Source organism: Balaenoptera musculus, chromosome 3 (assembly GCF_009873245.2).
Source record: "Balaenoptera musculus isolate JJ_BM4_2016_0621 chromosome 3, mBalMus1.pri.v3, whole genome shotgun sequence".
In the NCBI taxonomy this organism is placed as follows: Eukaryota; Metazoa; Chordata; class Mammalia; order Artiodactyla; family Balaenopteridae; genus Balaenoptera; species Balaenoptera musculus.
Genome location: NC_045787.1, coordinates 61445459 through 61461964, shown reverse-complemented (window position 1 = coordinate 61461964; position 16506 = coordinate 61445459). Strand labels below are relative to the sequence as shown.

At 41.9% G+C, this 16506-nt stretch overlaps 1 protein-coding gene across 1 annotated transcript; it reads right to left on the bottom strand.

Annotated features, from left to right (window-relative positions):
• Nucleotides 1–269: 269 nt before the first annotated feature.
• On the bottom strand, nucleotides 270–16506 carry BHMT2 (betaine--homocysteine S-methyltransferase 2). Its single transcript, XM_036846776.1, has 8 exons — nucleotides 16394–16506; nucleotides 11436–11568; nucleotides 9396–9487; nucleotides 8240–8431; nucleotides 6536–6683; nucleotides 5284–5466; nucleotides 4794–5022; nucleotides 270–1272 (listed from the first exon to the last, which is right to left on the bottom strand). The coding sequence occupies exons 1-8, from the start codon at nucleotides 16424–16426 to the stop codon at nucleotides 1191–1193; spliced, it is 1092 nt and encodes a 363-aa protein (XP_036702671.1). The 5' UTR covers nucleotides 16427–16506; the 3' UTR covers nucleotides 270–1190.

The following is a 16506-nucleotide window of genomic DNA, read 5'->3' as shown; positions in this document are numbered from 1 at the left end:
TTGTTACCTGTTTGTCTCTTGGAAGTTTTATCAACTTCCATCTCATCAACATTCTATTCTGAGCATTGCACTTACTAACCCAAAATGAAACCTGTGTGTTTCATAAATCTAGGTTGGCTTTTGTCATATATATATATATATATGATAGAGAGGAGAGAGAGAGAGAGAGAGAGAGAAGCAAGAGCCTGGAACATAATATGTAATAAATGCTTGTTGTTATTACTATTCCAAAGAATGTCCGTAAAATTTAAAGTATTCAAACACTTTTATAAACGGTAAATTATTTTTAATTTTATTGTTACAAATTGATACATTGTTTTGAAAAATAGAGAGAAATTGGCATGTAGCAAATAGCTCAAACATAAGTCAAGAAAATATTAGACCAAGATAGATTTGAACTCTGACTTTTAAAAAGGTCTTCCAAAACTGTTTATCTATTTTTATTTGTTTTAAACAATCAACAATAAGTATCTCATTGAGCATCTATTAGTATGCCTGGCACAATGATAAATACTTTAAGGAAAAATATAAGAAGCATATCACATTGTCCTTGTCCTTAGTAGTTTATAATCTAGCTATTTGTGATTATATAGACACATTTTAAAAATTCTGGGACCTAACACCTTTAAGTAAAATCATCTCTGAAAGTAATCACTTTGGAAGGTTATATGATGACTTCAAAAAATCCTAAAACATTTTTTGCATCTTTTCCTTTGGGATTGCCTTTGGAGTCATTATACAAATCATTTAAGAAAGGCAGACTCATTACTTTCATTTTAGTTTAGAATGCTGCTCTATCCTCCTTCTGTACCTAGTTTAGTCTCCGGAATTAATCACTGGGTTTGTTGCTCACAGACTTGGTTATTTTAACATCTCAAATTCACCCTAAAAGACAAGTTTCACTATTCTTGATTCCCTTCAAAAGCATGTCCTGCAGCATTACTGGACAGTAAGTGCCTGGAGGACGAGAAGCCTTTCTCACCAGCTTTGCATTTCCCCCAGCATCCTGCTCGGAGCTTAAGCACAGCAGGAATGCAATACGCATCCTATGTTGAATTGACAGTACATTAGCTGTTCAGCAGCTGGAGACATCAGGGTGGCCTGAGGATAGACGCGAGGAAGGGTTCCAGATGGGGCTTGAGGGGGATTTCCTTCCATTCTGCTATTTCAGTGTTTTCTTTCATTACTCCTTAGGCGTCTGGCTTTGACAATGAAGGACAGAAAGGTCTGCCTGAAGCCGGCAGCAGGTTCTCCCAATACTCCCTTCTAGCCCTGTGTTTTAAAAAATAAATAGTTAATCAATTAAAAGATTCATGTCTATTTTATAAGTCCAATACTTTATATATATATATATTGGCTAAATACTCATAAGTTTGGTGGATGATCAGGCTAAAGTAGAATTTCAGTTTCAATATACAGACGGAAAAACCATGCCCATATCCATTAATTCCAGGAGTCTTTCTGCATTTCTATCCTCAATAACAATCACTGGGTTTCATACCACCTTTCAGAAAAAAACAACGTGTTTGAATTTTACATGTTTTTGTGAATTATATTCATTCGGAAATTTCTAGCAGGGTCCTTCTGGCTCTACTCAATATTTTAACATAATGACAAGTATATGAAACCAGTTTTAAACGTAATGAGACAAAGTATAATTCTTCAAAAAGTAACCAAAAACAGAATACAAATTAATTTGTCAGTATTTGTGCCTTGTTTTTAGACAAAGAAAGAACACAAAGGTTCCTGGTCACAGACCTTTGCGTTAAATGTATTTTTATAGTTTTTTCCATTTTACCTATGAAACAATGAATAAACCAATATTTTTGGATGATGAAAATGTCAGAAATCTGGGGTGTCTACAGGTTTCTGGGTAATCACAAATTTTTTGTGAACATCAGTATGTTTGGGAGTTTAGGGTACAAGGAATGTCTGGCTTTATTCTATAGAATAATGTTTTATTTGAAATTGCTAATGAATTTTAAGGATCCCTAGACAGTGTTTATTAAAATAAGCCATTTCTCACTTATCTGAACTATTTTAATCATCATCAAAGTATGCTTTCCTCACCTTTTAATTATATTTCTTTTTTTTAAGTAATTTTATTTAATTAGTTAACTTATTTTTTGGCTGCGTTGGGTCTTCCTTGCGTGTGGGCTTCCTCTAGTTGCGGTGAGCAGGGACTACACTTCTTTGCAGTGCGCAGGCTTCTCATTGCGGTGGCTTCTCTTGTTGTGCAGCACAGGCTCTAGGTGCGCAGGCACAGTAGTTGCAGCACACGGGCCCTAGAGCGCGTGGGCTCAGTAGTTGTGGTGCACGGGCTTAGTTGCTCTGCGGCATGTGGGATCTTCCCGGACCAGGGATCGAACCTGTGTCCCCTGCATTGGCAGGCTGATTCTTAACCACCATGCCACCAGGGAAGTCCCTATATTTCTATTTAGTACTTTGTTTTCTAAGCATGAGACCTATAAAAAAAAAATCTTCCTGGATAAATATCCATACCTCCCAGAAGAAATGTTTGCCTAAATGATTTCTTGCCTACTTCTACAATCTAAATTAATTTACGTTAGGAACGTTGTCCTAAATTTTAAAAAATGAAGACTGTTCTAAATTCTACTGAAATGGATAAAGAAGTACAAAATGGATTAAAGACATAACAGCTCTGATTAGAGAAGAGCAGAAATTGTGGTTAGTTTCTAAAAGATGGAAAAGATTGACAGGTGAGAGAGAGAGACAGAGAGAGAGAGAATGATTCAAAACAGAACAGTAATTCAAGGAGCCCCTAGAAAAAATATCTTCAATAATAAAGTGATTGATTGTAACAAACAGTATAATTTAGATATTGGAAGACCTTAGAGAAGGTGAAGGTCTATTATTCTTCTTTCAACAATAAAAAAGAAAGTTAATTAGAAATTCCTATAAAACCAAACATTGTACAAAGAAAGTCCAACTATGAAGTAAATTAAAGTATGGCCTGAATTTGGACTATGAATGAAATCTAAGAGGAGAGAATCAATTTGACCTTGATGCTTGGAACGTTCTCTCACAAGGGGCTCAGGTTTTGTAAAATAGGTTTATTTCTCTTTCTCTTGGTTCTGCAGTGAATAATGTTTAGAAAATAGTGATCAGGGTACCAGGATATTAGATCGGAAATTTTATTGGTGGCACAAGATATGATAGATATCAGGTATTAAAGCAAGACAGACACTCTGCAGAAGTTTCAAAGTAGGTGGCTAAGAGCCAGTCAGATGACTCACTTGACTCTACACTGGAAAATCTAGATCACAGAGACCAATGGGTCAGCTACTTTGTGAATGAAGAGAGTGTGGTTAAATTGGGATCAGACCACACTCTCAGTTTGTCTCCTTAAAGGAAGGATGAAAAGTCTTCTAGCCAGTTTTGAGCCTATTAGGAGAGAGGGAGCCAGCCTGGGCATATTTAAAATCAGGCTCAAGAGAAACACCAGGAAGGAAAATGAGACTCCCCAAAATAGTGTGTATCTATAGTGACCTGCTGAGAAAGTTCGGATCTGAGGGCGAAGCAGAGAAAATTTTTCAGAGAAAAATGCAATGCCTGTGGCATGAGAAATATATACAAAAGTTCCCAGTGGCAGCCTCTGAAGAACTATAAATACACTCATGAGGATGTGCCAGGCCCAGAGAATGTGGTCTTCCTAATAGGGTGTCAATTAAGCAATACAAGTTTACTCCCTTTTCCATCCGCTCTCCTCTCTCTTTGAATCTGAAGAGGTCAGAAACCATGATTAGCAATATGGGAAGGGAGGGTTGGAAGCATAAGACAGAGAAAGAGAAAGATCAGACTGGCCTTCCCCGGTTTCCTGCATATTGAAATCTCCTGCTGGAAAAAAGTTTGAAACATGTTCCAAGTCTTGATTTCACATGGAATTGAACACTTAATTACTGAATTGTCACTGTGTTTGCTTATACTGTGTTTGGTTATAAACCTTGATGATGTAAAAGTAATTGTATACCTTAGGGCTTCCCTGGTGGCGCGGTGGTTGGGAGTCTGCCTGCCAATGCAGGGGACACGGGTTCGAGCCCTGGTCTGGGAGGATCCCACATGCCGCGGAGCGGCTGGGCCCGTGAGCCACAATTGCTGGGCCTGTGCGTCTGGAGCTTGTGCTCCTCAACGGGAGAGGCTGCGATAGTGAGAGGCCCGTGCACCGCGATGAGGAGTGGCCCCCGCTTGCCGCGGCTGGAGAGGGCCCTCGCACAGAAACGAAGACCCAACACAGCCATAAATAAATAAAAATTAAAAAAAAAAAAAAGTAATTGTATACCTTAAAGAAACCAAGAGGTAGATGAGGGAGAAAAAGTAGAGGGAAGTGGAGGAAGGCAATTCTTATTTTACAGAGAGTGGAATCAAGAGATACCACTCTCTTTTTTAATTGATGGATTAAAAAACAAGTAGTTAAATATGAAATTCAAACTTGTAAAGATCGCCAACAGAACAAGCAAAAATGTAATAAGTCAAATTTGTGAAAAGGAGATCAGGGCAAGGGGGAAGATTATGTGATTTAAATCCCTCAGCTTTCATAAAGGGTAATTACCACTTAAAATTGATAAAACATGAAATAGAGAAATAAGACTTCAAAACATAAATGGCAAACAGGTTACCCCTGGAATGGGATAGGTGTCAGAAATGGGCGGCTTTTACCTTTCATTTTGTATATTTCTATACTTTTGAATTTGTATTACCATGTGCATGCATAATGCTAACAATAAATAAAATGAGATTAGAGGAAAATAGTAAGTTAATTAAAAAATTCCCACCTGGCTCTAATCCAGGGTTTGGTGTGCGTGTTGAGACCACTTCCCCAGCTGCCATGTTTGTCAGAAGACAGAGGCAAAAATCCCCTTTCCGGGGCCAGCTCCTCTGCAATTGCCCTGATGTGGTAGGGCTCAAATCCACAGCACCCGCCTATGTACCTGATCCCCAGGTTGTAGGCCTCTCTGGCATATTTTTGAATATCCCATCTGGTTGCAACTCTGGGCTCCAGTGCTGTAATACAATAGTTATGACACTTCTGTTACCATCTCTATTTTCAAACAATCGATGCTCAAGGGGTATTTTCTTTTTTCAATGAAGAAACTATAAATTTTAGAGTATGAATTCCTCAGATAGCTAATTTTTGGTTAACACTGAATGTCTTTGTCTTATACAGTCTTGTTTTGTAAGTCTGTACTGTAGTTGTTCATGATAGCCATTTCCGTTTTGTCACAACAAGAAACCACAAGGTCTCTAATATATGCCTGAGCTTACCGAAGGGATATTCGGGGAGATCCACAAACCCTCCTTTGCCACAGTCGGGCATGTGGAACCCCAGGGGCTGCACCATCAAGTGTGCTTTCAGTCCTGCAGCCCATAGGCCTTCCTTCATGAGTCTCATTGTCTTCAGGCTGGTCCAGGGCCCAAATCGGCAGTTCACACCAACGATTGAAGCCCCTATGCAAAGAAATACATTTATTTACTTGTTTCACAATTTATTTACTTGTTTATTTTTTAAAATTGAAGTATAGTTGATTGACAATGTTGTGTTAGTTTCAGATGTACAGTCAAGTGATTCAGTTATACATATATACTTTTTCAGATTCTTTTTCATTATAGGTTATTACAAGATATTGAATATAGTTCCCTATGCTATACAGTAGGTCCTTGTTGTTTATCTATTTTATATATAGGAGTGTGTATCTGTTAATCCCAAACTCCTAATTTTTCCCTCCCCCCCTCCTCCCTGTTTCCCTTTGGGAACCATAAGTTTGTTTTCTGTGTCTGTGAGTCTATTTCTGTTTGGTAAATAAGTTCATTTGTATCATTTTATTAGATTCCACATATAAGTGATATGATATTTGTCTTTCTCTGTCTGACTTCATTTCTATACACTAACAACAAAACATCAGAAAAAGAAATTAAGGAAACAATCACATTTACCATTGCATCTAAAAGAATAAAATACCTAGGAATAAACCCACCTAAGGAGGCAAAAGACCTATAAGACACTGATGAAAGAAATTGAAGACAACATAAACAGATGGAAAGATATACAGTGTTCTTGGATTGGAAGAATCAATATTTTTAAATGACAATACTACCCAAGGCAATCTATAGATTCAGTGCAATCCCTACCAAATTACCAATGGCATTTTTCAGAGAACTAGAACAAATAATTTTAAAATTTGTATGGAAACACAAAAGACCCTGAATAGCCAAAATAATCTTGAGAAAGAGGAACAGAGCTGGAGGAATCATGCTCCCTGACTTCAGACTATACCACAAAGCTACAGTCATCAAAACAGTATGGTACTGGCACAAAAACTGACACAAAGATCTTTATTTTCTTTTTTAATAGTTGGAAGGTGTCTTAGAAATTAGCTGTCCCCCTCTACCTCCTAAGTTTTACAGATAAAGAGATGGATTCCAATTAATGTTTTTATTTCCGAACTGCTCTCCCAATGTTAAGAAACATTTCATAAACAATAACTGAACTGCTTATCACATCATGGGTCCACATTACCTGCCTTCACCAGCTTCACAGCACATTCTCCAGGTGTTACACCATGCATGTCTCCCTCTGGGCCTATGCACATGGTGGCTGCCACGGGTTTTCTGGCTTCTTTTAAGACTTCCACAGCCCACACAGCTTCTTCAGCATGTTCAAAATACTAAGAGAAATTTCATGTTCTTCTATTTGTCCAAATATAAAGCAGATTTTGAGTGGTAGACCGCAAATATTGCAAAAACAGTTATAAAAATTACCAAATATATGTGATAAAATGTGCTAAGAAATGTGTCTCTATCAGACTGACTAAAGAATACTTTTATGAGTAAATATTTTAATTCCTTTAACAATAACATATAGGTTTTCATTCAGATATCATACTAAAAAAAGGTTTTAAAGTAACTGAGTATTTAAAATCATACTTTTGAAGGAACAAAAGTTTTGCTAATAAATTTTGGACTCATTTTTTATGGAACTTGGGTGATCTCTGCAGAATAATTGTTTATCATGCTTTACAATTCAAAATACTTTTATATTCACTTCTAGTTAGATATTCTAAAGTGCTCCTAAAGTAAGAAGGGAAATATGATTATTTCCCTAGATGAGAACATCGAGTCACAGAGAAGGGAGGGGTAGCTACTGAGTGTCTTTGCCAATGATAGACAGGACACCTTGTCTGGTAAACCCAGGCCATTTGCAGGGGTGCTTCCCAGGAAACCCCATAAGTGCCACAATTGAACAGCTGAACTTAATTTAAGTAAGTGGAGAAAAGCTAGCAGAAATCTCCCTGTTTCTTCCTTTTTGACTTATATTCTGCAGAAGCAGTGTGTGAGGAATGGCAGAGAAAGTCAAGAGAGGTTCTTAAAAAACAAACTTGTGTTCTCATCCATCTGGAGAACATATAGGGCAGAGTTTGTGTTCATTTCTGTAGATGATTTTTTTCCAGGTGGGTTAGCCAGGCTTGGGTAGCCCTAAGCCTTGGGAAGGTTGACGTAGCAAGGTTTTCAGTAAGTTCGATAGGGCGATTGGGGAACTAGCAGTTGGGAGGCTATTGTCCTTGTTGGGGGTGAAGAGCTGGGTTGAGGCCTTGACTCTAGATGGTAGCAATCATGATGGGAAATAGGGAGATGGGAGAAAGAGGATATTCCGGGCCTTCATATCCAGTCAGTGACAATGCTTATTGATTCTAACTTCAAAATATCGCTCAGGGGCTTCCCAGGTGGCGCAGTGGTTGAGAATCCGCCTGCCAATGCGGGGGACACGGGTTCGATTCCTGGTCCGGGAAGATCCCACATGCCGCGGAGCAGCTAAGCCCGTGAGCCACAACTACTGAGCCTGCGTGCCGCAACTACTGAAGCCCGTGCTCCACAATGAGAGAAGCCACCGCAACGAGAAGCCCGCGCACTGCAACGAAGAGTAGCCCCCACTCGCGGCAACTAGAGAAAGCCCGCATGCAGCAACGAAGACACAACACAGCCAAAAATAAATAAATAAAATAAATTAAAAAATAATATCGCTCAGATGTTATAGCTTTAGTGAAAGCAGAGAGATGGGAGTGAGCAAGGCAGGGATGGAGGAGGGCAAGGAAACTACTACTTGGCACTGAGTGTTAATGGTGAGGCCTGAGCAGCCGCCTACCCTCTAGGCTTTACTCCCCGACAGCCTCTATCCCCCCCTCCACAGCTCCTTCCAGCCCTGCCCCTTTAATGCTAGGCTTACCTCTGCAATCAGGAAGTCCACATTTTTCCTGGCAAAAACCTCTAGCTGTAGTCGAAAAAGTTTTTTAATTCTAGCTTCATCCTTGTGGTGTTTGTACAACGATGTCTGGCAGATCCCCCCTGCTACCAAAGCATCACCTTTGTTGGCTACTTCTCTGGCAAGGTCACAGGCAGCGGTGTTTACAGCTTCCCACTGAGGTTAGACAGCAAGAGTACACATGGTGAGCCTGGCATTTTAAAGGTGAGATATAACAGATATCAAAGGGGGCAATGAGCAAGTAGCATGAGCACAAGTCGCTGGTTTAAACTGCAATTCGAGAAGACCAGCAGAGTTGGGTATCATCTCCTCTACTCCCAGTGAGCTTGTATTTCCATATTGTACTTACCACACAGGATTTTAGTAAATGCTCATTTGTTTGTCTCCCATACTTGACTGTGAGCCATTTCAGAATAGTGTCTATGCCTTTGTATCATCTTTGTATCTAGCATAGAGAATGGACTATAACAGGTACTCAATAAATGTTGGTTGGTTGAATGAATAAATGGGCATTAACATTTACAAGTATTAATACTTTATATTTGCAGAATATCCCACAATACTTCCACATCCTCACCCACTTTTCTCAACAACCCTATGCATGTAAGCATCAGTTATCTCCATTTGGCAGAGAAAACCACTGCTCCATGTCGTTAAGTGTCTAACACAAAGTCACACAACCAATAGGTGGCAAAGTTGGGTATAAAACCCAATTCTCTTCATTCCTAGGCCAGTGCTATGTTCCCTAGGACCGCCCTGTCTCCACATGGACAAGTCAGAAAAGAAGAATGTGAAATGAGAAGGTAACAAGAGCATCTATAAAGTGTTCTTTCCCTACAAAAACATATCACAGAAGGATGGCCATGCCCTTCTAATGGCATATTTTCTCCCAGTCCTACCCCCTCCCCTAGATAAAGAGACAGAAAATGCTTATTTATTTAGTACATATATGTTTACATCATGATTAATTACTGGATAGATATTTTATGTGGAGGAGTTTGTAATAAAGTGTAGTAACACATCAGGTCAATTCCATGGATTCCCATCAAGAGGTTATTTTTATTATAGATGATCCCTCTCCCCGCCCCTCCCCACTCCCACCTGCCCCATTATCGTTTACCTGACTTTCCATTTTGTCCTCACTGGCAGAAAAGGTGAAAGTCTGCATGACATTTGATCCCGCTCTCAAGAATTCCATGTGAAGCTGACGAACTACAAAGGAGTTGTTTTTTCCATTGAAATTAAAAAAGTAAAAATCACAGAAGCTATCATTTTCAGCGGCAGCTCATCCACTCACATCTCTTTCAATCATACACAATTTCAAACCTGGTACTTATAAAGAAATTCAGATTCAGGTCAGCAGAATTTAGGGACAAGGCAGAGTCCATACCAAATGGGGGCTGTTTAGAGTAGCCTCATGTTGACCTGCCAGTGGGCCCCATGGCCTGGTGCAGTCCCATGCAGACACTAAGGCCCAGTTGGCCAACTGTCCCTTGGTCTCTTGGTCTAGAGAGGGTTTATTCATTTGCCGGTGTCATGAAGGATGTAGCTCGTCTACTTACAGTCAGCACTGGGGAGCCCTCAAAGTAGGATGAGGGAATTCTCACAGTGGGCAGAATGCATATGGGTAGCGCCCCCATCAAGTGTATTCAATAGCAAGCAGCTGGGGAGACGCAGTCAAGGAGCTTTCCTTGGCCCATCAGAAACTCCTTCCTCTCTCTCTCTTCATCTCCTCCCCACCTCAGTCTTTATCCTTGCTATTTCAACACTTTCTTCCTGGTTGAGCAAAGAAGATTTTCTAAAATTAAGAATGAGTTCTTCTTGGGTCAGATGAAATCTTCCTGCTAACACCAGAAAGACAAAACTGTGTCCTACCGTATAACTCTGGGTGTCTGATGAAACAGTAATCCTGGCCAGTGGGTACTTATATGGGCATTTCATGTGGGTTAATTCACAAGTCCTCACCACCAGCCCATGTCATGCCCCCGTGTGACAGATGAAGAAACTGATCCTCAGAGGTCAAATGACTTGTCCAAGGTCACTCAGCTGGTCAGTAGAAGGACCTAGACATGACCCCATGTTTGTGTGATACACTGTGTATATATGAATAAAATCAGAGTGAATCAAAAGTTCCATTCCCAGCTTGTATCCCGTTTCACCCATATCTTCTTTGGCTTTATTTCCCACTTTCATTTAGAACAGCAAATACGAAAAAGAGCAAACATAGAAATAAAGTTCCAATTTGATGTTACTAACCAATCCTATCACAGTTTCTACCTCCAATTCTTTTTTTTTCAGCCAGGAAGATGAGGTATAACTGTGTTTATTTCTTTGTCCCTCCCCTCCGCCCAACAGAACTTGGCTGCCTACTGTCTATATTCTGTTACGCTGGTGGTTACCATTAATCGTCCCTACCAAATGTACTGTTTTAATATCGTATGCAAATTAGCCAGAAGGATGAATCCGAAGCAATAACAGTTTTACTATGTTAAGGAAACTCTTGAATATACACAAGGTAAATATTCATGGAACAAATATTGGTATGTATATTTTAGCACTCCCTGAATATGAAGATGCAAGTGTGTGTGTGTGTGTGTGTGTGTGTGTGTGTGTGTGTAGAGGAGGGGGGGAAGGAGAGAGAAGCCCTTTCTTCAGCTCATGTACTGCCACTGTCTCCACATCTTGGCAGTTTTGGCAAGTGAAACAGTCCTTAGAAAATGCTCACGGAACTTCCCTGGTGGTGCAGTGATTAAGACTCCATCTGCTAATGCAGGGGTCATGGGTTCAATTCCTGGTCTGGGAAGAGCCCATATGCCACGGAGCAACAAAGCCCATGAGCCACAACTACTGAGCCCGCATGCCACAACTACCGAAACCCGCATGCCTAGAGCCCGTGCTCTGCAACAAGAGAAGCCACCGCAATGAGAAGCCCGAGCACCACAACAAAGAGTAGCCCCCGCTCGCCGCAACTAGAGAAAGCCCGCCTGCAGCAACGAAAACCCAGTGCAGACAAAAATAAATAAATAAATAAAATAAATAAAGAAAATAAATAAATTTATTTTAAAAAAAAAGAAAATGCTCGCTTTTATTTATCTTCTCTCAGTCAGATTTAAGCAAAATGTCACCCAGATAAACACTCAGGGGTGATGCTGGCACCGACCTGCATTTGGATGTTCTACTACGGCTTCTGAAGTCCAGAGCCCGGCCTTCACGTAGCCCCTCTTCTCCAGAGTTATGAGAAAGCTGCCGTCTCCGATCACAACCTCCCCACTATCCAGACGTTCCAAAATGCCCTGAGGAAGAGAAAGAAAAATCACCTAAGACCCCTCTTTTTTTTTTTCCTTAAAGCAGTTTCTAATTTTAGGAAAGGTGGTACAATGCTCTCACAGCTCCAGTTCTGTTGAAATCATCCGTGCCTAATAGTATTTCAGAAAAATTGAGAATACTCTATTATTGGACAGTCCAGGTACCTGTTTTGTGCAAAGTTCTGTGACTATTTTTTCTCAAATACAATTTAATCTGAGTCAAAGTGTAGTTAAAGTGCTGATTCCATAATGGTTATTTTGGTTTTTCAAGATGTTTGTGGTAGACACTGCTAGTCACCTAATGTGCATTTTTTTCTCCTCTTCTTTGCTAATATATTTTGTTTGGGGAGACAATGTCCCCAGCTTAAAAAAAAAAAAAAATCCTCAGGCTCCTTTGCTGAGGGGGTGGGGTGGCCATGTGACACAGCGGTGGCCAATGGGAAATAAGTGAAAGTCTGCTGAAGATTTCCAGAAAAGTTTTGCTTTCCTGATACAGATGCCCACTCCCTTCCCTCTTGTCACTTTTTCTCTGTCCTGTCTGGAATGTCAACTTAAGCCCTGGAGGTATAGCCATCATCTTGCAGCCATGCCACTGAAAGCCACACGCAGGCTGATAACCGCAGCCTGGCGTCTTAATGACATCTTGGAGTAGCTGCAGAGGCCGTGGACGGTGACCGTCCGTTAGGTGACCTCTCATTAGGTGAGAAAATAAAACTCTTTTGTGTGTGAACCACTGGACATAATCCTATTGTTTTATAATTATACCCTACACTTTCCAGCATGTTCACAGACACGTTATCATTTGGCACTCTTAACAACTTTGGGAGCTAGGCAAGGCGGATAGTTTTTTTTTTTTTAATTTTATTTATTTATTTATTTATTATTTTTGGCTGTGTTGGGTCTTCGTTTCTGTGCGAGGGCTTTCTCTAATTGCGGCGAGCGGGGGCCACTCCTCATTGCGGTGCGCGGGCCTCTCGCTGTCGCGGCCTCTCTTGTTGCGGAGCACAGGCTCCAGACGCGCAGGCTCAGTGGTTGTGCCTCACGGGCCCAGTTGCTCCGCGGCATGTGGGATCTTCCCAGACCAGGGCTCGAACCCGTGTCCCCTGCATTGGCAGGCAGATTCTCAACCACTGCGCCACCAGGGGAAGCCCCAAGGCGGATAGTTTTTATTCCCACTTTATAAATGAGGAAACTGAGGTTCAGAGAGGCTAAGTGACTTGCTCAAGATCATAGAGCTCAGTAAGTGAAAAAGCAGACGTCAGACCTTCTAAATTCCTAACCTAGTCTCTATTTACCACCTTTCTAGTCAGCCCACCCATAATCTGAATACAAGGATGAATCTAGAGCAGTTATCCAAGGCTATGGTTTCCATTGTCTACAAAGTGCTTCCCCAGATACCTGAACGGCTCGCCCTCTGATTTTCTTCAGGTCTTTGGTCAAGAGTCATTCTTTCAGAGAGAACTTCCCTGCGATTTATAAAAACTGCAAACACCCCCATGGGGATCCCTATCCCTCTTGTATAGACTGCATTAGTTGAAGATACAGCCTTTTGTTGAAAATAGCAGCCAGGTCCTCTCAGCCCTGCCTACAGCTGGACACAGAGCAGTGCATGAATGGGGGAGGAAAGGCCCCCGCTGCCCCTTCTAACCAGTCACATCTGCAGCCCAGGAAGGTACATTAGAAGCGGTTGCCCTGAGGCTAAGCGCCAGGCCACCATCTCCACGACATCTCCATTTTCCTGTGGAGGGAAGTGGAGGGGAGCCCAGCTCTGTTAACCATAAACACTATTTTGACAGAGAGAGCTCCTGACTCTGGTTATTTTTCCATGCTTTATATCTAAAGATGAATTTTAGCTGAATGTAGAAGAAATGTTAATGTAGTCTACGGATCTCACCTCTCTCCCTACTCCCTCCATAAAATGAAATTTGCTCTTTTCATTTCGGACTTTCAAAATATGAAAATGACTTAAACTTTCAGCTTTCATTCAGACCTTCCCACATGCCAGGTCCAGTTCTAGGCAAGAGGGGTAAACGCTGGAATAAGACATGGTCCCTGCCCTCAAGAAGCTCCAAGTCTGGCTACCTTGGGGAAAGCCATTAGGTCAACAGATTATCACAGCACAGTGTAATAAATAAATGTTGCAGAGGGACATAGAAGAGAGAATCAGAGATATTGTCATCTTTCTAAAATTGTATCTTGAAAATCTAACACATTTCAATGAAGTTAACCAGGTTAACTTCATCAGATTTAATACTACGCATCAAACAATTCTAGAGGGGAAAAACATTAACACACAATTTGGGTGTTATAGGTTAGTCTCTTACCTCCCACCTCTAATCTGTCATAGGGTTACACCAAGCATATCTATTCAACACATCTCACATATGTCCCCCCATCCTCACTGCCGCTGGGCTATTGAAATGGTCTCCAATTCACTCCAGCCCACTCTAAACTATCTCCCATTGCTGCCAGAGCAAAGCTTTGCCTGACCTACTCTTATTCGTGATTACATCCTCCTTTGTCTCCTGCTTAAGTTCATACATCCTCTATTCCTGCATCCATCACCTGTGCTGCAGTACCTGGTTACTTTCCTGTCACCTCTGTTTGGCTGTAAGATGCTTGAGGCTCTATCTCTACCACCTCATACAGCACCTAACAAAGAGTAGGCCCTTAATAAAATGTGCCAAGAGTTAGCAGATGGACAGGACTGTTTTGAAAATGGCACAGACCTCACATATGCTATAAGCTTGGTCCTGACAAGGAGGAAAAAGATGATACTCTTTAACAGAAAATTAGCTAGGATTTTAAGAAAATGACAGTGCAAATTTTGACTGTTGCCTTCATGATACCAAGTAAAGGTAAGGCATTTTGATCTGTTATCTGGATGTTTGTCCAACATTTTAAATTTTGCCAGTTTTCTAAACAGCCATTAGCAAAATAACTAAAATATCAATATTTGAATTCAGAGCATCTTTTAGCCCCTCCTTCACTGACAGACTTACCACCTCAGTTAACTGCTACACCTGTATGATCTAAAGCCAGCTCTAGAATGACAGGACTGTGTAAAATAAAGAACATTGTAAATTATTTGCAGTATATTTATATTTTCATTCCATCCTCCCTTTCAGTGTGGCAGTGACTCTGCCTTGGATCTGATGGTGATCTCTGAGAGGCATTTATGCCCTCTTTTTGCAGATAACAGTATCTAGACCTCTTGGATTTAAGATCTGGCTTCAGGGGACCTCTATTCATACACAGAGGAGTAGACCAACTTCACCCTAGGGCAGGAAGCTGCCAGAGGTCCATCTGCCTGAAATTGCCACCAGGACTGCTCTTTTGGATTAAAGAAGCAATTGGAGGTGTCCTCTGTAGCAGTTAAACGAATTCTTAAAATGCACCTGTTAGCTGAGCAGAGAGGTGAGGTTAGCTCTGCCCCACTAACATTTTAACTCCCAGGTACACATTAACATGGATTCTCATATGATAATCTTGGTGTTGCAAAGAGCAGAGGCCAGGAAAAATAGAACAGGGACAGCATATTTTTAAAAAAACCTTTAAAAAAAATGAACTGTAAAAGTGAACATAGTATTAGAGAAAGTTCAGAGAAAGAAGTCAGCACAATGTTCTTTACTTCTTTTTCTTTTTATCATGCTCATTTGCTTCAATGCCCATATTTTACCTTTATAATCAGAAAAACATATCCAAAATATGTTTTTTTGTTAAGTTTTTTAAACCTATATTCCACATCTTATGTAACTACTACCATTATTGTGTCCTTCCTTACAGTGTGTGTATAAATATTTTTATGTAGTTGGGATCAGTCTGTGATATATCTCCTTTTGTAACTTAACATTGCAAAGCACTTTGCCTGTTCCCATACTTAGCTTTTTAATTGGCTTCCTAATAACTTATTAAGTGGATGCACTTTATTTACGGAGCCCACTATTGCAGGGCATCTTGGTTGTTCCTATCTTTTTAGTATTACTAAATAAAACGGTGGTGCACATCCCCCCTTCCTTCCCCACCCTCTCTTCTGAATTAGGGAGCACAGGTGGGTTGCCTCGAGGAGTTTGGAGATGTCCCGCGTCCAAGTTCATGCCCTTTTTTCCTAATTTTGTTTTGTCACCCCTTCTCCCCACCACACACACAACCAGCGTAAAAATGGGGGGACAGGGCGACAGCTGGCGAGCAGATCGGGAAAGGGGAGCCGGGAGACCCAGACTGCGGCGTGAGATGAGGCGGAGACCCCACCCCCGGCTCCGCGCACCCCACCCTCCATCCCCGCCGCGGGTCTAGGGGTATCCCGGGACCGGTTTCAGGCCAGTCCGAGGCTTGGGAGACCAGGCAACGGCCCTTCCCAAACACACGAGGGGCACGAGCACTGGGGCCACTGAGTCGAAGAGCTGTAGGTGCGGGCGGGCGGAGGGCAGAAAATGTGAGCGCGGCCTGAGTCCGAAGGCTAGACTTCAAACCCCTGCTCCACCTGGACTAGATCGGTGACCCTGAGCTAGCTGACGGACTCTGAGCCTCAGTTTCCTCACCTGTAAAATGCGAATAAACGTGAAGAGGAGCTAATTTGCATGAAGCGCTCGCGCAGTGCAGGGCAGCGAGTCAAGGCGCCATAAATGCTACCCAATATTGTTATCTCATCCTGACACCTAGGCAGTACCGTCGTCCAGGCGATTCGCGAGCGGGTACACCGAGGCTCAGAGCCGTCCAGGTGCCCCGCCCAGACCGCAGAGCTTGATTAGGGGCTGAGGTGAAGCCCCGCGGCCAGGAGGGCTGAGTACCTCCCGGGTTCCCCGAAACTCACCTTCTTGGCTCGGGGGCTTCCGGCCAGTGCCATCGCGCGGCGGCTGTGGCGGGCGCTGAGTGGCGGGCAGCGCACGGAGCCAGAAGCCCGCCCCTCGCCGGGGGGAGGGTCCC

Coding starts and splice junctions, on each gene's coding strand:
- BHMT2 (XM_036846776.1), bottom strand. CDS start 16,426: ATGGCACTGGCCGGAAGCCCCCGAGCCAAGAAG. Junction 8,432..9,395: donor AGGACAAAATGGAAAGTCAG/GTAAACGATAAT, acceptor GTCTAACCTCAG/TGGGAAGCTGTAAACACCGC. Junction 6,684..8,239: donor TGGACTTCCTGATTGCAGAG/GTAAGCCTAGCA, acceptor AATTTCTCTTAG/TATTTTGAACATGCTGAAGA.